The 24763-nt window shown below is 38.9% G+C and overlaps 1 protein-coding gene across 3 annotated transcripts; it reads right to left on the bottom strand.

Moving 5' to 3' along the window:
* Positions 1 to 1161: 1161 nt before the first annotated feature.
* LOC149107806 (uncharacterized) lies at positions 1162 to 13871 on the bottom strand. 3 transcript variants are annotated; one of them, XM_089295925.1, is made up of 6 exons: positions 13611 to 13871; positions 11647 to 11723; positions 11389 to 11450; positions 8295 to 8684; positions 1640 to 5834; positions 1162 to 1336 (listed from the first exon to the last, which is right to left on the bottom strand). In XM_089295925.1, exon 5 carries the CDS (start codon positions 5812 to 5814, stop codon positions 1642 to 1644), a length of 4173 nt encoding a protein of 1390 aa, XP_089152051.1. In that variant the 5' UTR covers positions 5815 to 5834; positions 8295 to 8684; positions 11389 to 11450; positions 11647 to 11723; positions 13611 to 13871; the 3' UTR covers positions 1162 to 1336; positions 1640 to 1641. The 3 variants fall into 3 exon arrangements, with proteins under 3 accessions (XP_089152051.1, XP_089152052.1, XP_089152053.1); XM_089295926.1 differs by lacking the exons at positions 8295 to 8684; positions 11389 to 11450; positions 11647 to 11723; positions 13611 to 13871 and adding exons at positions 6600 to 6661; positions 6910 to 6970; XM_089295927.1 differs by lacking the exons at positions 8295 to 8684; positions 11389 to 11450; positions 11647 to 11723; positions 13611 to 13871 and adding an exon at positions 6910 to 7400.
* Between the last annotated feature and the right edge of the window lie 10892 nt (positions 13872 to 24763).

Below are 24763 nucleotides of genomic sequence, written 5' to 3' on the forward strand. Positions count from 1 at the left end.
GCATGGTTTCCAGTCTGGACTACAGCTCTGAACCGATAAGAAAGGGGATAGTGAGTAAACTGTGTGATGTTAAAAATGATCTCACTTTATTTACAAGAGGCACTACAACACACGTCAAAAACTATCTAGTCCTAAAATTTAGATTGAATTAAATTTCAAACGCATTAATATAACTATAGAGACAGTAACTACCCTAAAGTCATCATCAGTTCTCGAGGCGCCAGTAGGCGCATAGTCTAAAGTAATACAAGATATTTGCCTGAGGCAAATTAAATTAAATGGTATTGTAAGGAGATCAATATCATTTATCAAGCATTCAAACACAGCTTTCTTAACTGGACTACCTAAACTCAGTGATTGATGCGTTTTGCAAATGAACAGAATCTGCAAACAATCCAATACGCTTCAGCAAAGTACTTTTCCTGCTTAGTTGTGTTTTTGTTTGTTGAGTTCCTGGACATTAGTAAAAGTCAAAAAACTGAGTGATAAAAACACAAAGAGATAACTCATCCCCACGAACAATTTAAAAAATGGAACTTTTAATATGATACCATAAACGACACTTTTTAAAAGTAATGGCGCACTGTTTAAATCGCTAGTCAGAAGTTGTGTCGTGCGCGAGGTGACTCCTGGGTGAAAAACAACTGGAATCAAGGAAACACAAATTCTAGGCTTAGTAAGAAGGAAACTTTAATTTTTCATACATTATAATCGCTCGGTAACAGTGGGTCGCGGGAGGGGTGAGTGGGAAATATTCTCAACAGGGACAACTTTTCACCATGTAAGTAGGTCCTGAACTTGCAACCGACACTGAACCGCCAGTCGCTTAGCGGCGATAGTGGGTTAAATCGAAGAGATTTAGGCTTAAAAAACACTCAGAGAAAATTAATTCTCCCTACTCAATTACCATATAGTTTTGTTGACGTAAGTTCTGAGAATTTAGTGTCACATCAAGACGATTGGTCTATACTCATCACCTGTCTCCCGGACAATGTGTTGATGATCTTTAACTAATGGCTACTCACTTTCTGATCTCTAGCTATTACTTTCCTTTCTAGCTCGTTCATAAGACTTGCCACGGAGTTATTTCTTGAAAAACCTCACTCGTCCATTTGATTTAAAATTGTCTCTATTCGAAGGACATCTCACACGGAGAAAAAGTGGCAACGAATTTAAACAGTGTTTATTTGATGCATGTGAGCGCAATCTTAAATTACAACGCTTAAAAGCCTGGAAACGTAGCTGTTACCATGCGTCTCTGTAAAAACAGGAAAATAACCCTTGGCTACACAGACACTCATGATCAGAGTGCGCACTCAGTTGTTAGAGGTTATTGCTGAAAAGTATCAAACAAAAGCGTCTATAAATCACATTGTTTGTCCAGTTGATGATTTACATGGTTAACATAAACACTCACGCTTCATTGGCGAGGGCGAGGCTTCGAGAGAACTACCAACAGATCAAATCGTTGCGCGAGTGTTCTAAATGCAAACGATTTCAAGAACCGTTGCTGACATGTCTAGCAGGATTTGGATCTCGTAACTTATGACATGCAATAGCAACAGTTTCGTTAACGTTTATTAGCTTGCCCCCCCCCCTCCTCCGCCAAGAAAGCGTTTTGTTTCTAACAAATACTTACCGTTATATCCCAAAGTCAAATGTCACGTTGTCTCCAATCAGCATAAACGGCGCCCAATCGCGAACGTTGTTAAAGCCGTTACCTCTCATCCATTTCATGGCCTGGTGAAGAGATTCACTGGCACTCTCCCCACGAACAAGATGCTCGTAGAAACGACACATTAGCTGCTCTGTTGCTTCGTCACTTATGGCCCATAGAGCCACAAAAACGGACCCTGCACCGGATCCTAAGAACGCTCGAGCGATCCCAACGACTCCTTCGGCTCTAATCTGCCCACGTGCACTATGACAGCAGCTAAGTACCACCAGTTTAGCTCGCAGTTGAACTTTTGCAATGTCAGACATCGTCAATAGGTAATCTTCTTCTTCTGGAAGCCTGTTAGGAGGTCCTACTGGAGAAAGGGCAATTTCTCCTCTTTCGGCATTACCATGGGCTGCAAAATGTATAAGACTCACTGAATGTAGCCTGTCAAGTACCGCCTGCTTTGTTGCCTGCCGTCCCAACAAAGGTTGAACACCTAGCAGTCGTCCAATCCTGGCTGCTTCATTTCCTGCACAGGGTAACCTAGAAACCCACCTCTTCGTTCCTTTGTAGCGCACCGTACCGACAACTGGATCCCCCACTATCAGAGCACCAGTCTGACTGTGATAGTATACAGGACTGTCCTGAATGAGCTTGAGAGTCGTCAAAGAAGGAACGATGCGGATTCTGAATTTCTCTGATAAATACCTCCCGCCTTCATCTGTTAACGCTGGAAATGGAACTTGGTTTAAGAAGCGATCAGGAACAACAATGAGCTCGGGCTCCTCAAGTAGATCAGCTACCGGACGGATTAACGCTCTGTAGTACAAAGAAACGCTCGATTCGGAGTTTTGACTTTCTTCATCTTCTTCCTCTATAAGTCTCAATGCTGCGAGGTTCTCAACGTCACTTAAAGATCGATCTTCGCAATCTTCCTCGGATAAAATAGCAAAGCTCCGAAAGCTTTTTGCGAAGAAATCATGTAACTTGCCAACTGGTCCAGCACCAACTAGTTTCTCATCCACTGTTATTCTTCGGAACTGAATGATTCCTCTTGTCTTAAGAATCCAGAAAGACAGATCATTATTATAATAAGAAATGTACAGACAAGAGGAGTTACTCTCTTTTTTCATAATATTTTCAATACCAATCCACGATTGCGGATCAGCTGAGACTTGGCTTTTAAGAGAATACTGAGTTGCCATCAAGTCTGCCAATGCTCTAGCCCGAGCCAGCTCTAAAACATAAAGTGCATGGTTCGGATTTCCCGAAAAACAAAGGAATTGACTAAGATTCCGGTAGAGAAAATCGCGACCATCTGAAGACGATACCTTAAAATCGTCGTTGTCCCCTAACAAACTTCGTAAAGTTTCGCTTCTGCTCATACTCAAAAACAAACAGTCAAACGCTTCCTGGATCTTGTACTGACATAATTTCACCTCTGAAATATTACAAAGAAATTTGAACTCGCTGTCTAAGTCTTCAATATCTCGACTAATTGACAGTGCCTTTTCAAGATAACCTTCAGCCATGACGTATTCACCGAGAGATTGATACAATGCTCCTAAGTTTCCATAATCTGCTGCTTCTCCTTCTTTGTCACCACTTTGTATTCTGATGGCAAGTGCTTTCTCAAGATATTCTTTGGCTTTGTCATATTCACCAAGAGATTGAAACACAGTTCCTAAGTTTCCGTAATCTGCTGCTTCTCCTTTTTTGTCACCAATTTGTATTCTGATGGCAAGTGCTCTCTCAAGATATTCTTTGGCTTTGTGATATTGACCAAGAGATGAAAACACAGTTCCTAAGTTTCCGTAATCTGCTGCTTCTGCTTTTTTGTGACCAATTTGTATTCTGATGGCAAGTGCTTTCTCAAGATATTCTTTGGCTTTGTGATATTCACCAAGAGATGAAAACACAGTTCCTAAGTTTCCGTAATCTGCTGCTTCTCCTTTTTTGTCACCAATTTGTATTCTAATGGCAAGTGCTTTCTCAAGATATTCTTTGGCTTTGTGATATTCACCAAGAGATTTAAACACAGTTCCTAAGTTTCCGTTTGAAGTGGCCTCTCCCCGTTTGTCACCAATTTGTATTTTGATGGCAAGTGCTTTCTCAAGGTATTCTTTCGCTTTGTGATATTCACCAAGAGATGAAAACACAGTTCCCAAGTTTCCGTAATCTGCTGCTTCTCCTTCTTTGTCACCAATTTGTATTCTAATGGCAAGTGCTTTCTCAAGATATTCTTTCGCTTTGTGATATTCACCAAGAGATGAAAACACAGTTCCTAAGTTTCCGTAATCTGCTGCTTCTCCTTCTTTGTCACCAATTTGTATTCTAATGGCAAGTGCTTTCTCAAGATATTCTTTGGCTTTGTGATATTCACCAAGAGATCTAAACACAGTTCCTAAGTTTGCGTTTGAAGTGGCCTCTCCCCGTTTGTCACCAATTTGTATTCTAATGGCAAGTGCTTTCTCAAGATATTCTTTGGCTTTGTGATATTCACCAAGAGATTTAAACACAGTTCCTAAGTTTCCGTAATGTGCTGCTTCTCCTTCTTTGTCACCAATTTGTATTCTAATGGCAAGTGCTTTCTCAAGATATTCTTTGGCTTTGTGATATTCACCAAGAGATGAAAATACAGTTCCTAAGTTTCCGTAATCTGCTGCTTCTCCTTCATTGTCACCAATTTGTATTCTAATGGCAAGTGCTTTCTCAAGATATTCTTTGGCTTTGTGATATTCACCAAGAGATCTAAACACAGTTCCTAAGTTTGCGTTTGAAGTGGCCTCTCTCCGTTTGTCACCAATTTGTATTCTAATGACAAGTGCTTTCTCAAGATATTCTTTGGCTTTGTGATATTCACCAAGAGATTTAAACACAGTTCCTAAGTTTCCGTAATCTGCTGCTTCTCCTTCTTTGTCACCAATTTGTGTTCTAATGGCAAGTGCTTTCTCAAGATATTCTTTGGCTTTGTGATATTCACCAAGAGATGAAAACACAGTTCCCAAGTTTCCGTAATCTGCTGCTTCTCCTTCTTTGTCACCAATTTGTATTCTAATTGCAAGTGCTTTCTCAAGATATTCTTTGGCTTTGTGATATTCACCAAGAGATGAAAACACAGTTCCTAAGTTTCCGTAATCTGCTGCTTCTCCTTCTTTGTCACCAATTTGTATTCTAATGGCAAGTGCTTTCTCAAGATATTCTTTGGCTTTGTGATATTTACCAAGAGATTTAAACACAGTTCCTAAGTTTCCGTAATCTGCTGCTTCTCCTTCTTTGTCACCAATTTGTATTCTAATGGCAAGTGCTTTCTCAAGATATTCTTTGGCTTTGTGATATTCACCAAGAGATGAAAACACAGTTCGTAAGTTTCCGTAATGTGCTGCTTCTCCTTCTTTGTCACCAATTTGCATTCTAATGGCAAGTGCTTTCTCAAGATATTCTTTGGCTTTGTGATATTCACCAAGAGATTTAAACACAATTCCTAAGTTTCCGTAATCTGCTGCTTCTTCTTCATTGTCACCAATTTGTATTCTAATGGCAAGTGTTTTCTCAAGATATTCTTTGGCTTTGTGATATTGACCAAGAGATGTAAACACAGTTCCTAAGTTTCCCTTTGAAGTGGCCTCTCCCCGTTTGTCACCAATTTGTATTCTGATGGCAAGAGCTTTCTCAAGATATTCTTTGGCTTTGTCATATTTACAAAGAGATAACAACAGAGTTCCCAAGTTTCCGTACGAAGTGGCTTCTCCCTTTTTGTCACCCATTTCCTTCATGATTTTTATGGCTTTCTCATAAAGTTCCTTTGCTTCTTTGTATCTATATTGCTGTTCACATATTTTAGCCATTGCTATTGTTAGATTCCTTTCCTCGTCTTTTTTACTACACTTGCGGTAAATTTCAAGAAGTTCCCTGCCGTAGATTAAGGCTTTTGTATAATCAGGGATATGACAATACGCAATGAAAAAAGTTTGATAAATGCTAATGTTGATTAAATTGAAACGTTTTCCCACTTTTAGTACTTCGTTATTTAGGCAGATCAAACATTCTTGGCAGACCTCAATGGCCTTTAGACCACGATCAGTGTTAACAAGGAAAGTAGCAACAACCAAGCCAATAGAGATGGCTTGTAAAATGTCTGTTATGATGCCCATGGCGTCCCTTTCTATAGGCCCTGTCAAGCAGATAACAGGAATCAAGATTTGTAGCTATTTCGAGTAATAATATATTTTTGTACGTCTTTCTACCTGGTTGTCTAAGTGGGTAATGGCGAATTTAAAGCTGGGGGTAGTCCTGTTATGGATTTTGTCATAGGGGAGCAGAAATAGTCCCAATCTAAAGAAAAGAAAACTGATGAAGATACGAGGCCGTTGGTTGAATGCAGTTAGTTGTCTTGGCGTGTGTGAAAACCGTCGTGTTGATCATTTCAGGGCAATGCGTTTTTTTCTTAGAGTTGCATTTGCCTTTTCGTTTTTCTTTTTTCTTTTCCAGCAAAAATCACCGTTAAAGTTCAGGTTGCTTACTAGTCTTTTTTTTAGCTAAGTATTGCTGTGACTTTTTATCGATCCCAAAATTATTTTATCAGTGTTGGGTCCTTCAAAATCTCTACTCTAGCCTATTAATAAAAATGTGGCCGAGCAGATTGCGTCCGATCAGTAAAAGAAAATCACACTGAACATAGCCGAGCTCAGTCACATTCATATTTTTTTAAAATATATAATAAAACTATGTATCTGGTGTGCTACTGCTAATTCCAGTTCTGGCTACTCTACTCAAATGACGGTGATACTTTAACTGTTTAATGTTTCCCGTTTTCTCCAATCGTTGAGCTCGCGAAAGTCCCCCTTTTTTTCCTCGAAAGTGCAGAGCGACTGTGAACAGTTAACGTGATGATTTCAGTCCAATATGAATAACAAAGCTAAATCTGATTTGCACTCACCACTTTTGCTGAGTCACTAGAATGGAACAAAAACCAATATGCGCCGACAACGATAATATTTCCTGTAAAAATTGTCAAGTGGGAAAAGTGAAGCAGATTTTTACTCCAAAACAGTACCTCCAAACAAGAATTCGTTTGATTTATTTCTTCGCGTGACTTACAGCACTCAAAAACTGAAGAAAATCAGTCACGCGATTCATGAAAAATCTCTTTCAGTGTAAATTGAAACTATTAAACATCGCTTTCAAATACACGTTATATGTGTATGAAACGGTATCAATCACGAACAGCTTAAAGTTTACAAACTTACCGTGTTCAGTCTCTCGATCCTCGGACGAAATTAAATCAAAAGTGATCGAGACTGAAGAACAAAAACGAATGCAAATTAAATAGTGGAATTAATTACTGTTGGCAAACTGCAATGCCTTTTAAAGCATATTGCGTTGTTGACTATAGTTAATAGACTGAAATGATTATTAAGCCCGACAAAGTTCTTTGTTGTATGTTTTTGTTTTCATTTCGGTCTTGACCATGCTTTAAACACAATAGGTAATTATTTCTGTTTCACAGACTATATAACTCAACTGAAAAGTTTCGGTTACGTGGTTTATGCCTATTACATATAATCTCAAAACGAAAGACTGTTTACTGTGTGGACCTTCCAACATAAATCGTGGCATCTTTGTTTGCTCTTTTGAAGTTTGTAAAGTTTTAAAACTATATGCCCCTCCACTTACTATGAGTTGATTAATGAATAAAGTTTACATTCCTCGCCTTCCTTTCAAAGAAACTAACTGACTTGCTCACAAGACAAATACGACAACTAAAGATGAATGGCTTTTGCCATCGTTCTGTTGTAATTCTTCAGATTTGTTATATGCGAGTGCTCATTTCATAAGTTACTTTGCACGATCTCATTGAGTTCCTTCTGCCGCCGTCTCATGGTAACAATATCAATTGACAGAACTAAAAACTTTCTCTTTCTCACAGCAAACAATTGAGTTTGGGATTTACGATCACTGCATGATTGGCTGAAGGTCGTGGCTATCATAATTGAGCTCTATGTTATTCTAACTGGTTAAGACACCAGACGATGCAAAGTGAAACTACGAAAACCACTTGATGGATTCTCGATATCTCGAGGAAACACTGATTATCCTAATACGTCATGCATGGAAGATCTATTTCGAAGTTTCTGGAGTGTCAAAATGTAAACTTGGCAGGATATGAGAGATAAGCTGAAAATCATGGCGGGATGTGGAATGCGAGATGTAGGATTTAGGATAAAAATATCTTGGCCTGAGCAGCATGTGCTCATTTCAACCAGGAAATGCGGGATAAATTTGATATTGAGGAGCGGGATGTGGGATAAAAAACAGCAAGTCACAGTTACTCAATGCTTGGAGAAATAAATTTACCTTTCGAAAGTGTTTGGAAACACTAATGAGTTTGTAAAACAGTTTTCCAATCGCGTTTCGGTCACACCAGCGTCATTAACTGTAACTGGTTGAAATTAGTCTTCAATAACATGACGTTAAAGTTAAAAGTAGTTCTTGATTACCGTCGATGCTACTGCAACAAATTCTCTCAGGTTGTTTCTTTGCATTCAAAAATTAGATCGACTGCAAACAGTTTACTTAATGATTTCAGTCTACTATGGATAACAAAGCTATTAAAATAGTGATTTATACTCACTGGTTTTGGTGAGTCGACCACAATGAAACCAAAATGACTACGCGTCAATAACAGGACCTTTTCCTCTGACACGTAGAAGAGGGGGAAAAGTTTAGCAAATTATTTCTGCGCAAACGAAGCTTCCAAACAATTATTCGCGTGACGTAGTGTTCGCGTGACTCACTAATAACTCTTACAAGAAAAAGAAAAGCAGCCACGCGATTCATGCAAACCTCTCCCAGTGTAAATTTAAAGTGTTAAAAATCAGCTGTACTTATTATATGCGCACTCAACGCTATCAGTCATGCACAGACAGCTTACAGTTTATAAACTTACCGTGTTCAGTTTCTCGGTCTTCTGATGATAGTGAAACAAGAGTGATAGAAACTGAAACAACACTGGGGGGTTTTCCTGCAAGACAATAAGAGGTCCAATAGGAAATCAAAACAATTTAAAATTGAAATATGTTTTAAACGTTGAGCAAAACAATTAAATAAAAACATTCGAAAGTATGTTACATTTTGTCTTTCCTATGTGCATTCTTTGTCAAATACTGACCGTTAAGTCTAATAGCTTTCAAAGTACATTGAGTGTTTGACCATATCTAATAATCAGTATAATGGTTATCAAGCTAGACAAATTTCTTTGTTGTCTGTTGTTCTTCGCTGTTTGGTTTAACCGTGCATAAAACACTATAGGTGTTAACTCAGTTCTGACTTATTGGTTAACCAACTTAACTGTTTCGCTTAAGTAACTTTAAATGAACTGTTCATGATCGCAAAGCGAAAGATTTTTCACAGTCCTAGACCATCCAGCATAAATCGCATGAGTCTCTCGTGAAAGCTGCTTTTGCCATCGATCTGTTGTAAAATATGGAAGACCATGAATTAACTTTTCGTCAGTTTGCACTTTATAATATACATTGTGCGATTTGGGCGAATTCATACTTTCGTTTTCCCATGGTAACAGACATCAGATCTGACAGAGCCAAAAACTTTGTTATCTACTAGAAAGCGGTAGAGCTTGCAGTTAATCCCCTCTTTATGATTGTCGGAACATGGTCGCTATCGTAATCGAGCTATATATTATTCTGACTGGTTAAGATAGAAACCAGACGATGCAAAGTTAGCACTGAAGAGCTGTACTAACCACGGCGAAACTTAGTCTTTCAAAGTGGAACTACGAAAACCGCTTGAGGGAGTTCTAGATATTTCGATGAAACACTGATTATCATACTACATCATGCATGGACGGATGTATGTCGAAGGTTTTAGAGTGTCAAAACATAAGCTTTGCGGGAGGCGAGAAAAGCTGAAAATAAGCAGGCAGGATGTGGCCTGAGCAGCAGGTGCTCATTTCAACCAGAAAATTCGAGATAAATTTATCGAGGGACTATGAATGACAAAGCCGAACTTTTTTTGCGTTCGCAGGACGCAGTTCATAATCTTGGGTGTACTGTGGTTTCAAAATGACCCATTTAGACATTTTTTCTTCGAACGTCTGCATTTTCTGCGCCATTTTGGATGACGTCACACGTCATATGCGCAAAGACTATCACACACCTCAAGGTTTTCGTCGTGGTGTGAGCAAGTCTGAGCGTCTAAAGACTACCTTGTGGTTTATAGTTTATTTTGTATGTTCATGAACACGACTTTGAATCGCCGTGGCTTTGGGATGTTTACCGTGGGAACAGCTGTGTTTCATTGGCTGTAGTTTGATGTGGTTAGTGCAGGTTGCACAGGGGCTGGTACGCTTTCGCGAGCTAAAATTTATCGACCTGAATGTTCGGCGCGGGTTGCCCAATAGAGCGAAGGGAGTCAGTGTAATTTCGCCAGCCAACATTTATATGGGCTTGAACTGATTGATGTAGGAAGCATTTCAAAGTTAAGTATATTGTCAGGGATTGTCAGAAACTAAAAACGACTGTATTGCACTTGCATTGTACTTAAATTGTTAGAAATACACTTGAATAGGGTTAACAGACACCCTGTTGTTGCTTTTTCAAGACCAAAAGTTAGTATACGAACAATACCGGTCAAGAATCGGCTATCATAACCATTTCGTGAATGCACAGGAAGTCTTATCACATTTTAAGGATCAGTTATGAAATATGATGTGCGTGGCCTCAATTACGGACAACGATGTCGTATTGTGGAGAATTTGCGACAATTCTCTGAGCCAAGACGTTAATTCTCATGCCAAAATTGAAACATGTCGTTACCCAATAAAAAATGTGGAATTATGAGGTGATGCTTTGGTTGACACAAATGATGTGCTGCAAAGTGTATATAGGGGAAACGACTGATGTGGAGGAAAATCTAGACCCTACAATTTTTGATGTCATTGATTCGATCGTCATTTTCTGGGAATTAGAGCATGCACGAAACGATACAACGTGACGTAATAGTGGCGCTAACGGACTAACGTAAGTAGACTAGCTATTATCTAAACATACCAACAAATATACCCTATGTTGCGGGCGTAAACGGGGACGTGGTAGGGATCGGGAAGCAAAAAAAAAAAAAAAAAAAAAACCCGAGAAAGAAAGGGAGCAGCACCCTATCCCGATAAAGACGCTCGTTTCCAATAAGCATCCCAGTTTAATTTCCTCAACCCGTAAAATTAAAAAAAAAAGAAAAAGGACGTTACGCACACACAAGTACGCAGTGCGGAGCTATTTTTTTCTTAGACACGATAATCGCTCCTTCGAATGTTTACGATAAACCAGTTCGCGATTGCAAATGTTTGCTTACGTTTGTGCTTCAAGCTTAAAATAATGTACGATAAAAACACACTTTTACAAATTAGCTTTGACGCTGAAACCGATTACCAGTTAATGTGAAAATCTTTAGCGCGAAATTAGAAGGCTTCTGTAAATATTTTTGTGAGTCTACGGAAACAGGCGCCGTCACGCAACGTATCAACAAATCGTATTTTATTCGGCGGACCTCAAAATAAAAATATATCTGTCTGTAAAACCTCGATTGCTGATGAAAAATGTTGATTTTAGTAATAGCCAGAGGTTGAAAGTCAGCAAGGGAAATCATTTAAAGTATATATATTAGTGACGGCGTCGAACGCGTTTATAATCTTTGATTACTACTACCTTACTCACTAGTTTCCGTGAGTCAACAGAGTGAAACCAAAAGTAACACGTCAGTAACAGGACCTGCTCCTCTGAAAATAAGCAAAAGGGAGATATTTTAGCGAATTATTACTACACAAAACGTGCTCCCACGCAGTCATTCGTGCTACTTAATAATTTGCGTGACTCACTATTGGCTATTCACTATTAGTCTCTTCCAGTGTAAACTCTAGATCTTGGGTATGTGCACGCTACTAGTCACAAATAGCTTACAGTTTATAAACTTACCGTGTTCAGTTTGTCAGTCTTCTGATAAAAGTGGAACCTAAAGTAATAGAAACTGAAACAGAACTGAGGGAGTTTCCCTGCAAGACAACAGGAGGCCAAAGCAAATTAAAATTGAAATAAGTTTCAAACGTTCGGCAAAACAATCAAATGAAACATTCGAAAGCAAGTTACATTTTTTCTATTCCCATTCCTTGCTAAACACTGACGGTAAAGTCTAATAGCTTTTAGAGCATATTGGGTCTTTGACCATGGCTAATAATCAGCGAAATGGTTATCAAGCTAGACAAAGTTCTTTGTTGTTCGCTCTTTGGCTCAACTGTGCATAAAACACAATAGGTTTTAACTCAGTTCTGTCTCATAGATTAACGATGCTTTGCTATGTAAAGGCAAACGATGCAGCTTGCAATTAATCATCACTTTATGACTGTCTGAATGCCGTGGCCATCATAATCGAGCTATACATTAATCTAACTGGTTAAGATAAAAACCAGACGATACAAAGTTAAGGTTACAGTATACCTTCAGGGGTGTCTCGCGTGTAAGCGATGTAGCGAGTGCAGTTTAAGCGGTAGATACCGAAACCTCTATGTCAAATTAAAGCTTATGGGGCTGGCTATCAAACTATACCAAGAATTTTGAAAGAAAATGAATTGTCGAATTTTTCACGACCACTAAATGCGAGCGCCCGACTCACCTTTCGAAAGCTACAAGTCAAAGCGAATTTTGTTTTTCGCCAATTTTATTTTTTCCTCGGTTTCAGGCCCAATGCGCTAAAAGAACGTGTCTGTGTTTTGCCATATTCAATCGCAGTAAAAAGTTACAGAACATTTTCGAAATAGGATTAAAAAAATGTGGAGTGATCGTACAAAAATCGCTCTTGAAGAAAAAATATTTCGAAATTAAAAATTCGCAGACAAGTTTTGGTAGTTTATATGTTAAACTAGCTACTGTCCAAATTTGAGGGCAATTGAACAAATTTCCTTTGAGTTAGAACTCTTCAAAGTGTCTGCTTCACGCGAAAAAAATTATTGGAGAAAACAGCGTAAAAAAAAATCTTCCACTTCGCAAACAAACTCCGCCCACAAACGCCTTCAATTGGGTTCTCAGATAACTGAGCCAATCAGGGCAGGGAAAGTTTACTACCATTAACCTCCTGGTGAAATTTACGCGTGAAGCTCCAAAAACCCGTGTGTTTTGCAATGCGCTCACGGCGCCGAAGGCGGAGAGATCATTTCTCTGTAGCTCGGTTTTTCTCCAAGCTGGTCACTCTGGCAAAATGGGGAGGACGAAAAAGGAGACGAACGCTAGGGTGGCTGAGCGAAGAAAACAAATAAGAGAATGTGCGGCGGAGCAACTGTGCATGGATAATATTTTAATGGATTTCAACGAGTCCAACGATTCATCGATATCGGACTCATCAGAAGAGTCTCTGTCAAGTTCCCAAATTTTTACTGAACCTTTCTTTTCTCTTACCTCGAATTTTTTGCCCACCTTATACGATAGCTATAGCTTCATTTGCGTGGCAAACTTTTGGTTTTTCACTCATTGATGTATTCTCATTCGTTCTTCGCTGTTTTCGCTTTTACGAACTGGTCCATGTTTTTAACGTGGTCTACGTTTACTTATAACTTAATAGAATTACACCAAGTACTAAAAATGCTTGGTAGTCAGAGCAACAATGCTGATCAACCGAGTAGTCAATTTGTGACACCCGTACAGGTAATTCCCGCGAAAATCGTCTCGGTTGATTGCATACGCGCCATAGGGCTGTCAATCAAGAGGTAAACTATCACTTCCGGTGAAAACGTAAAACCGCCATTTCTCCGCCAATATTTAGTCTTTTTCAATTTTTTTTTCAGAAATTAGAGATTATTCTTCGACCACTACTTTGACCCAAAAATCCAAATTTGAAGAAAATTGCCGACTTGAAGGTATACTGTAACCTTAACTAGAGCTGTACTTACCAAGGCGGAACTTGCTTTGGAAAGTGACACTACGAAAATCGCTTGAGGGGTTGTAGATATTTCAAGGAAACACGGATCATCATAATACGTCATGCATGGAGGATGTATTTTTAAAGTTTCTGGAGTCTGAAAACATAACCTTGGCGGGATGCGGGAAAAGCTGAAAATCCAGGCAGGATGCGGGATGTGGGATTCGGGATGAAAATATCTCGGCCTGAGAAGCATGTTCTCATTTCAACCGGGAAATGCGGGATAAATTTGATATTGAGGGACGGGATGTGGGGTGAAAAACAGCATTTCGCGGTTACTTAGTGACTGAAGAAATACATTTAAATTTTTGTCCTATCTGCATTCTTTGTTAAATAGAGACAGTAAAGTCTAATACTTTCAAAGTATACTGGGTTTTTAATAATCAGTGACCTGGTTATCAAGCTAAACAAAGTTCTTTGTTGTATGCTGCTCGCTCTTCGGCTTAAGGTTACAGTATACCTTCAGGGGTGTCTCGCGCGCAAGCGATGTAGCGCGTGCAGTTTAAGCTGTAGATACCTAAACCCCTATATCAAATTAAAGCTTATGGGGCTGGCTATCAAACTATACCAAGAATTTTGAAAGAAAATGAATTGTCGAATTTTTCACGACCACTAAATGCGAGCGCCCGACTCACCTTTCGAAAGCTACAAGTCAAAGCGAATTTCGTTTTTCGCCAATTTAATTTTTTCCTCGGTTTCAGGGCCCAAAGCGCTTAAAAAACGTGTCTGCGTTTTGGCACATTCAATTGCAGTAAAAAGTTACAGAACATTTTCGAAATAGGATTAAAAAAATGTGGAGTGATCGTACAAAAATCGCTCTCGAAGAAAAAGTATTTCGAAATTAACAATTCCCAGACAAGCTTTTGTAGTTTATATGTTAAACTAGCCACTGTCCAAATTTAAGAGCAATTGAACAAATTCCCTTTGAGTTATAACTCTTTAAAGTGTCTGCTTCAAGTGAAAAAATTTATTCGAGAAAACAGCGCTAAGAAACATTTTCTGCTTCGTAAACAAACTCCGCCCACAAACGCCTTCAACTGGGTTCTCAGATAACTAAGCCAATCAGTGCAGGGAAAGTTTACTACCGTTAACCTCCTGGTGAAATTTACGCGCGAATCTCTAAAAAAGCTCTTGTGTTTCGCAATGCGCTCAAGGAACCGAAGGTAGAGAGATAATTTTTCTGTAGCTCGGTTTTTCTTGAAGCTGGTCTGGCAAAATGGAGAAGACTAAAAAGGATACGAACGCTAGAGTGGCTGAGCGAAGGAAACAAACAAAAGAAAGCGCGGAGAGCAACTGTGTGTGGGCAGCTGTGCATGGATAATATTTCAAATGGTCTCAATGAGTCCGACGATTCGTCGATATCGGACTCATCAGAAGAGTCTCTGTCAGCATCCCTGTTATTGCTGTCAAGTTCCGAAATTTTTATAGAACCTTTCTTTTCTCTTACCACGAATATTTGCCCGCCTTATACGATAACTATAGCTTCATCCGCGTGGCGAACTTTCGCTTCTTCACTCATTGATGTATTTTCATTCGTTCTTCGCTGTTTTCGCTTTTTCGAACAAGTCCATGGTTTAAACGTGGTCTATGTTTACTTATAACTTAATAGAGACACGCCTAATACCAAAGATGCTGGGTAGTCAGAACAACAATGCTGATCAACTGAGTAGTCAATTCGTGACATCCATATAGGTAATTCCCGCGAAAATCGTCTCGGTTGATTGCATACGCGCTATAGGGCTGTCAATCAAGAGGTAAACTTTTACTTCCGGTGAAAACGGAAAACCGCCATTTCTCCGCCAATATTTAGCCTTTTTCAAATTTTTTTTTCAGAAATTAGAGATTATTCTTCGACCACTATTTTGACCCAAAAATCCAAATTTGAAGAAAATTGCCGACCCGAAGGTATACTGTAACCTTAACCATGCATAAAACACAATAAGCCAATGTTAACTCCGTTCTGTCTTATTGATTAACCAACAGAAATGTTATGCTCATGTAATTAACGCACTGTGTATGATCAAAAAACGAAAGATTGTTGACAATCCTGGACCTTTCAATATAAATCTTGACATCTTTGTTTGCTCTTTTGAAGCTTTTTGAGCTTAAAAACCATTCCTGTTTACTATTAAACTCTGTGTCCGCTGATTAATATAATTTACATTCCACGCTGGTTCCTGTCATAGACAGACTGACTTGCTCTGAAGAGAAACAAGGCAACTAATGAAAGCTACTTTTGCCATCATTCTGTTGCAAAATATGGAAGACCGTGAATCAACTTTTCGTCAGTTTTCACTCCATAAAGTACTAAAGCACTACGATTTGATCGATTTCAAACTGTCGTTTTCCCATGGTAACAGACATTAGAAATAACAGAGCCAAAAGCTTTGTTGTTTACTAGCAAACGATGGAACTTCGAATTGATCATCAATTTATAATTGTCTGAATGTCATGGCTATTTTAATCGAGCTATATATTATTCTAACTGGTTAAGATAGAAACCAGACGATGCAAAGTTAGCTAGAGCTGTACTTACCACGGCGGAACTTGCTTTGGAAAGTGAAACTACGAAAACCGCTTGAGGGTTCTAAGTATTTCGAGAAGATACTGAGTATCGCAACACGTCATGCATGGAAGGTTCATTTCGATGTGAAATGTCAACACGTGTTGGAAGGCGAGATAAGTCAGCTTAAAATCCAGGCGGGATGCGGAATGCGGGATTCAGGATAAAATATACTGGCCTGGCCTGAGAAGACATGATGTGCTTATTCCAACCAGAAAATGAGGGATAAATTTGATATTAGGGACCTTACGCATATACGACGGCTACGGCGAGGACGACGCCTGGTAAAAAAATGTGTTTCTATTTTACTTTGGAATTAATTTTCTCATTTATTTAATTAGATCTATCCAGTGTGTCTGTCGGTATTAAAACTTGCCCCTACTGAATATGCTACAAACGTGTTCAGTTCCAAATAGAAATACGAAAAATTAGCCGTTGTGGTTCGCGTTCTCCAGACAACGCAGAATTTGGTCATTTCATGATCACGTCGTAGATTTGCAGGGGACGGCAAAGAAATGTACCAAGAATTATAACGCACGTGAGCAGCCACTGTTTTGCTCATTAAAACTTTTATTGGGTGACGTTCTCGTTGCCGTTGCCGTCGTGTTTTGCGTAAGATCCCTATTGAGGGACGGGATGCATGATGAATACCAGCAAGTCACGCCTACTCAGTGACTGAATTCATCAATATACCTTAATTGGAATCCCCGATGAGACACGAAGGACGCATTTTCGACTTCTCAATCGCGCCTCATCTATAGTCAAAACAGCGTCATACAGTAAATATGATTAGAAACTGGTTCTGATTGTTAACATAAGGTTTCCAAAGCAGGATCAAAATGATGGTCTGAGTTCTTTCTTTGTGTTGAAAAAGTAGATCTAATGAGAACAGTTTACTTGATGATTTAAGCCTACAATGAATAAAAAAGCTAAACTCGTTTTATACTCACTAGTTTTGGTGAGTCAACAGAGTGAAACCAAAACTAACACGCGTCAGTAACAAGACCTTTTCCTCTGAAAATAAGCAAATGGGAATAAGTTAAGCGAATTATTACTGCACAGAACGGTGCTTCCAAGTAATCATTCGTGTTACTTAATAATTCGCGTGACTCACTATTGGCGCTTACAGCAGGAAGAAAAGCAGTCACGCGATTCATGAAGTCTCTTCCAGTGTAAACTCTACATCTTGTGTACACGCACGCTATTAGTCACAAATAGCTTAATACAGTTTATAAACTTACCGTGTTCAGTTTGTCAGTCTTCTCATGAAGTGGAACCCGGAGTGATAAAAACTGAAACAGCTCTTAGGGAATTTCTTTGCAAGACAATGGGAGGTCCAACAGGAGTTCAAAACAAATCAAAATTGAAATCAGTTTCGAACATTGTGCAAAACAATCAAATAAAATCATTCGAAAGTAGGTTACATTTTTTCCATTCCCATTCTTTGTTTAACACTGACGGTAAAGTCCAATAGATTTCAAAATATATTGGGTTTTTGAGCATAGCTAATAATCAGTGAGCTGGTTATCAAGCTAGACAAAGTTCTTTATTCTATGTTGTTGTTCGCTCTTTGGCTTAACCGTGCATAAAACACTCTAGGTGTTAACGCAGTTCTGATTTATAGATTTACCTACAGAAACGTTTCGGTTATGTAATCGCAAAGCGAAAGATTGCTCTCAGTCTTGGACCTTTCAACATAAATCTCGGCATCTTTGTTTGCTATTTTGAAGTTTCTCGGGCTAAAGAACCGCTCCAGTCTACTAGTGAATTATTTGTTGGCTGATAAATACAATTTATATTCCAAGCCTTCCTGTCATAGACAGACTGACTTGCTCGAAAAAGAAATAAAGCAACTAATGAAAGTTACTTTTGCCATCGTTCTGTTGTAAAATTTGGAAGACCGTGAATTAACTTTTCCTCAGTTTTCACTTTATAATGTACTTTGTGCAATTTGGTCCATTTCAAACTCTCGTTTTCTCATGGTAACAGACATCAGAACTGACAGAGCCAAAAACGTTGCTGTGTAAAAGCAAACGATGGAGCTTTCACTTAATCATCACTTTGTGATTTCATGAATGTCCTGGCTATCAGAATTCAGCTATATATTATTCTAACTGATAGAAGCCAGAGGGTGCAAAGTTAATTAGAGTTTTACTTAACACGGCCGCCAGAACTTGCTTTGAAAGTGAAACTGCGAAAAACCGCTTTACGGGTTCTACATATTTCGAGAAAACACTGAGTATCATACTACGTCATGCATGGAAGCTTTACTTCGAAGTTTTTGGAGTGTCATAACACAAGCTTGGTGGGAAGCGAGATAAACTGAAAACCAAGGCGGAATGTGCAGTGCGGAATGCCGAGTACGACATTCGGGATAAAATATCTTGGCCTGAGCAGCATGTGTTCATTTCAACCAGGGAAAGCGAGATAAATTTGATATTAAGGGACGGGATGTGAGATGAAAAACAAAAATTCACTGGGTTACACAGTGACTAAGGAAATTAATTTATCTTTCGGGAATGTTTGGAAACACTAATGAGTTAAAGAGTAGGGATTTATAAAACAGCTTGCAAATCGCGTTTCAGTCACACCAGCGTCATATATTAACACCGATTCAAATCAGCCTTTAAACTACACGACGTCAGAGTTAAAGTAGTTAGTGATTACATTCGACTTCAAGGCTACAAATTCTGCCAGTTTTTTTGTTTTTGTTCAAAAAGTAGATCGACTGTAAACAGTTTAATTAATGATTTCAGTCCACTATGAAAAACAAAGCTATAAAAATATTGATTTACACTCACTGGTTTTGGTGAGTCGACCACAATGAAACCAAAATGAATACGCCTCAATAACAGGACCTTTTCCTCTGAAACGTAGAAGAGAAGGAAAAGTTAAGCCAATTATTACTGGGCAAACGATGCTTCCAAACAATTATTCACGTGACTTTATTTTTCGCGTGACTCAATAACAACTCTTACAACAAGAAGAATAACAGTCACGCGTTTCATGCAAACCTCTCCCAGTGTAAATTTAAAGTATTAGAAAATCGGCTATGCTTTTTAAATGTGCAGAGAACGCTTTCAGTCATGTACAGACAGTTTACAGTTTATAAACTTACCGTGTCTAGTTGCTCAGTCTTCTGACGAAAATGAAACCAAAATTGATAGAAGCTGAAACAACACTTGGGGTTTTCCCTGCAGGGCAATAGGAGGTCCAATAGAAAGTTAAAACAATTTGAAATTGAAATATGTTTCAAACGTTCTGCAAAATAATCAAATAAAAAAATTGAAAGCAAATTATATCTTTTTAGTCCCCATTTTTCGTTATAACTTTCAAAGTAGATTGGGTTTTTGACCATAGCTAATAATCAGTGAAATATTTATCCAGGTACTGAGACTAAGTTCTTTCTCGTATGTTGTTCGTTCTTTGTCTTAACCATGGATAAAACACAATAGGTGTTAAGTCAGTTTTGTCTTATAGATCAACCAACAGAAACGTTTCGGTTATCTAATTAATATACTATTGAAGGATTGTTCACAGTCCTGGACCTTTCAACATAAATCTTGGCATCATTGTTTGCTCTTTTGAAGTTTCTCAGGCTTAGAAACCACTCCAGTTTACTATTAATTTAACTCCGTGTGGGCTGATTAATAGAATTTACATTCCCCGCCGGTTCCTGTCATAGACAGACTGACTTGCTCTGAAGAGAAATAAGACAACTAATGAAAGCTACTTTTGCCATCGTTTTGTTGTAAAATATGGAAGGCCTTGAACTAACTTTTTGTCAGTAATTACTTTATAATGTACTTTGTACGATTTGATTGATTTCCAACTCCTTTCTTCGGTGGCAACAGACATCAGAACTGACAGAGCCACAAACTTTTTTGTTTACTAGCAAACAATGGAGTTTGCAATTGATCATCACTTTATGATTGCTTGAATTTCGTGGCTATCATAATAAAGCTTATAATAGTATTCCAACTGGTTAAGATAGAAACTAGACGATGCAAAGTTAGCTAGAATTGTACTTACCACGTCGGAACTTGCTTTGGAAAGTGAAACTACGAAAACCGCTCGAGGCGTTCTAGAAATTTCGAGAAAACACTGATTATCATAGTACGCCAAGCATGGAAGATGTATTTTGAAGTTTCTGGAGTGTCAAAACGTCAGCTTGACAGGATGCGAGATAAGCTGAAAATCCTAGCGGGATGTGGAAAGCGGAATACGGGATGAGAGCAGCACGTGTTGTGTTCAACCAGGAAATGCGGGATAAATTTGGAATTGATGGACGGGATGCGGGATGAAATAAAAGTTACGGTTACAAAGTGACTGGAGGAATTAATTTACCGTTTGTGAGTGCTTCGAGACACTAATGAGTTGGAAAGGAAGAGTTTTTTTTAAACAGATTGCCAATCGTGTTTCGGTCACACGAACGTCGCTACTTATAACTGGATTTGATTAGTCTTTAAATACATGACTCAGAGTTAAAAGTAGTTAGTGATTAGCTTCGACGTTGCGATCACTAATTCTCTCAGGTTCTGACTTTGCATTGAAAAATGAAATTGACTGTGAACAGTTTACATCACTATTTCAGTCTGCTATGCATATGTTATAACTAAGCTAAAATCATCATTTATACTCACTAGCTTTGGTGAGTCACCAGAGTGAAACCAAAACTAATACGCGTCAATAACAGGACCTTTTCCCCTGAAAAGTAAGCAAAGAGGGAAAGTTGAGCAAATTGTTACTACTGAAAAACGGTGAATCCAAACAATCATTTCTGTGACTAAATTTTTCGCGTGACTCACTTTTGGTGCTTACAGCAGGAAGAAAATCAGTCACGCGATTGGTGACGTCTCTTCCAGTGTAAACTCTAGATCTTGTATATGTGCACGCAACTAGTCACAAATAGCTTACAGTTTATAAACTTACTGTGTTCGGTTTGTCAGTCTTCTCCTTAAAGCGGAGCGACTGTGAACAGTTAACGTGATGATTTCAGTCCAATATGTATAACAAAGCTAAATCTGATTGCACTCACCACTTTTGTTGAGTCACTAGAATGAAACTACAACCAATATGCGCCGACAACGATAATATTTCCTGTAAAAATTGTTAAGAAGGAAAAGTTAAGTAGATTTTTACTCCACAACGGTACCTCCAAACAATAATTCGTTTGATTTATTTGTCCGCGTGACTTACAGCGCTCAAAAACTGAAAAAAATCAGTCACGCGCGCGATTCATGAAAAATCTCTTTCAGTGTAAACTGAAACTATTAAACATCGCTTTGAAATACACGTTGTATGTGTATGAAACGGTATCAATCACGAACAGCTTAAAGTTTACAAACATACCGTGCTCAGTCTCTCGATCCTCGGACGAAGTTAAATGAAAAGTGATAGAGACTGACGAACAAAAACAAATGCAAATTATTAACAGTGGAATTTAATTACTGATGGCAAAATCCAATGTTTATTAAAGCATATTGCGTTGTTGACTATAGTTAATAGATTGAAATGATTGTTAAGCCCGACAAAGTTCTTTGTTGTATGTTTTTGTTTTCATTTCGGTCTTGACCGTGCATTAAACACAATAAGTGATTATTTCTGTTTCACAGACTATATAACTCGAGTAAAAAGTTTCGGTTATGTGATTTATGCCTACTTAATGTCGTTGTTCCTAGCGAAAGTAAGTTAACCGTGGCGACTTGCAATTGAACCAGAGCTATTACTCGAATACAAACAACTCGTGATGGCCTTAATTGGGGAACACTGCCTTGCGTTTGGTTAGCCCATGCGACTTCCGGCGATAGCGTGACAAAACAACCTCATTTATCTCACCAGCACCACGAACTGAATGACAGACAGTATGTGCTGGATCGGACAAGAGTATCGGTTAGCAAGCGATGTTCAAAGGCGATGAAAAAACAACAAGCTTGGGGGAAGTCGCTGCGCAGACTTAACCGCACCACACAGGAGTGACCCTTTGTTTATTATGCAGGAATACATGACCAACCTCTTCTCCAAAGGGAGGGAGGGAAAATTAAACGATAGATTTACAATAAGTAATAGCTACGTTGCTTAGACGAACTCAGAATGGACTCTGAACAATTTTCCGAGCTTTTATATGGAGACGCTCGTCTGCTTGTAAGCCAGTAGGAAAGGCTGTACTACCGAACAGCTTACCCTAACACGTGTAACATCTTAAACATGAACAGTGCTTTAATGCTTTGCACCAATGCTATGGTACGTTATAACGTTCAGAAGGTAACGAAACTACAATGTTTTAGGTTTAGCTACAATAAGGCTCACAGTTTGCTGACCTTTGAAATATAACTGCTCAATAGCTCTATAGAAAGTGATGCCGCCATGAACGGCTCATTGAGAACGTACGTCACGTTCCATTAACTATATTTTACCGGCGTGACAGTAAAATCTCATTAACCGCGCGGCCATGGGCCGAGCGCGGTTCATGGTTTACCCGTGTTTTTTTTTTTCGCAGATTTGTCTGCGACCAGACCCAAGCTTCCGCTCGGCCAAATTTTGAGTCATGCAACCTGTGATGTTTACTCGCCAAAAGCTGTTGAAACATTAATAAATCTCATCTCCGATACTGACTTTCGCGGGAAAAAAAAATTAAAAACCCAGCGTTCGTCAAAAATTATATTTTTTCAGCAGAAATTTAGCTCGGAACATATACACATTTATATTCCTTTGAATCGTCGATGAAATGACCTTTTCCGGATATTTTTTCCTTCGGGGTCAACAAAAACCTCCGATTACAAAATCACGCCGAACCCACACGTTGCAAAAAAATCTCTTGAAAACCCTGACTTCGAAGCGATATAACACTTCAGCGTTAATAGCTACCACACATCGGCGGCGGTAAATCTATTCGTTAACAATCCAGCTTTATCGTGTTAAAATTTCAGCGAAATCGAACACAACCAGAATTAATTAGAATTTTTTTGTGACCTCACTCCCCAGACTTGACCTAACAAAGGAAGCAACGGTCGCCCATAGCAACCGAAAAACACGAACATAACAAAGCCGAACGTTTCGGCCAAAAATCTCCAGAATTATCGCCTGAGAGCTTAAACTTGAATGGGAATATCTTTTTCGAGCTTTTTTCAACTGATTTAGACGAAAGACTGGCCTCGGCGGGCTACAAGAAAGACCAAGAGAAAAACAGAACAAGACAGCAGAACAAGCCGATAACATTTGATCGCACGGCTTTCGGCACGAAAACGAAAATACAGCTTACTTCTGGATAAATTCAGCCTTAGAAGCCAGCAACCGGCCCCAAATTACTTTCTGTATCCTTACAAATGTCCCGATTTCCATATCCGAAAGATTTTGCCCCAATTTTGAGCGAATAAACATTTCGTCGACGGTGACCGCCATTACGGTGGCTTGCATACTAAATTAGCTAACTTGACAAAATTCTCCCGAGGGGGGGATATGACGAAAAGAGCTGAAAGATGGCCTAAAATTGGCTAATGATGAGATCATCTCACTGTCCAAATTTGTGAGAATCGAAAGTAACGCCAATTTTCTGTCACGTTTTCAATCTGTGGTCATTGGAGTGACCAAAATTGATACATCAGTCGGGATAGAGTTTTATTATTAAATTATATGACTTGTGTGACTACTTTGCTAGCTCTTTACTCGTGGAAAACACCAATTAAATTTAATCATGACTTTTAAGAAAGAAAGCTGTTGTTAATAGTGTTATTATCGTGTCATTCATATCGCCCATACATATCCCGAAGAAAGTTCTACAAAGATTAAGACCATTACGTCATCGGAGATTTGTCAATGGCTACCACTGATGGTGTAATAATACAGTTTGTGTTGATCAAGTGATGTGATGTCTAGAGTAAGAAAAGAATCATCAATGACAAACAGTTAAATTTTAAAAGCGCGGTTATAAGATCTAACAGATCTTCTTGTTATATATGATCGCAAAACGAAAGACTGTTTACTGTTGTCGACCTTCCAACATAAATCGTGGCATCTTTGTTTGCTCTTTAGAAGTTTGGCAAGTTTCTCCTCTTCTAACTATGAGTTGATTAATGAATAAAGTTTACATTCCTCGCCTTCCTTCTATAGAAACTAACTGACTTGCTCACAAGACAAATACGACAACTAAAGACGAATGGCTTTTGCCATCGTTCTGTTGTAATTCCTCATATTAGTAGTATATAGGGGATTAACCAAATACCATTTCGCAGAGGGAGCTTTATTTCACCTTATCGCAGCCCCCACCATCAAGTCCGGTCCTCACAAGCTCGGGCCGGTTGAACCTGGGGGCTGCGAAACGGTGAAATTCAGCTCCCTCTTTGAAATAGTATTTGGTTAATCCCCTATATACTACTAACAACAGGGAAGGGAGAGACAAACCAATTGGAAACAAGCGAGCCCGCTGTTATACCGCCCGAGCCGCGATGACTCGAGCGCCAAACAAGTGCGGGTGGCTGATGCGGGGCCGGAAAGAAAGCTGCGGACTTTCCGAGGCCATCCAAAATCTCCCTCCAGAGCTTCGCGAAATGATTCTCAAGGAG

The sequence above is a fragment of the Orbicella faveolata genome, unplaced genomic scaffold, assembly GCF_042242905.1.
Source record: "Orbicella faveolata isolate gen_17 unplaced genomic scaffold, um_ofav_v1 contig_26, whole genome shotgun sequence".
NCBI classification, from domain to species: Eukaryota; Metazoa; Cnidaria; class Anthozoa; order Scleractinia; family Merulinidae; genus Orbicella; species Orbicella faveolata.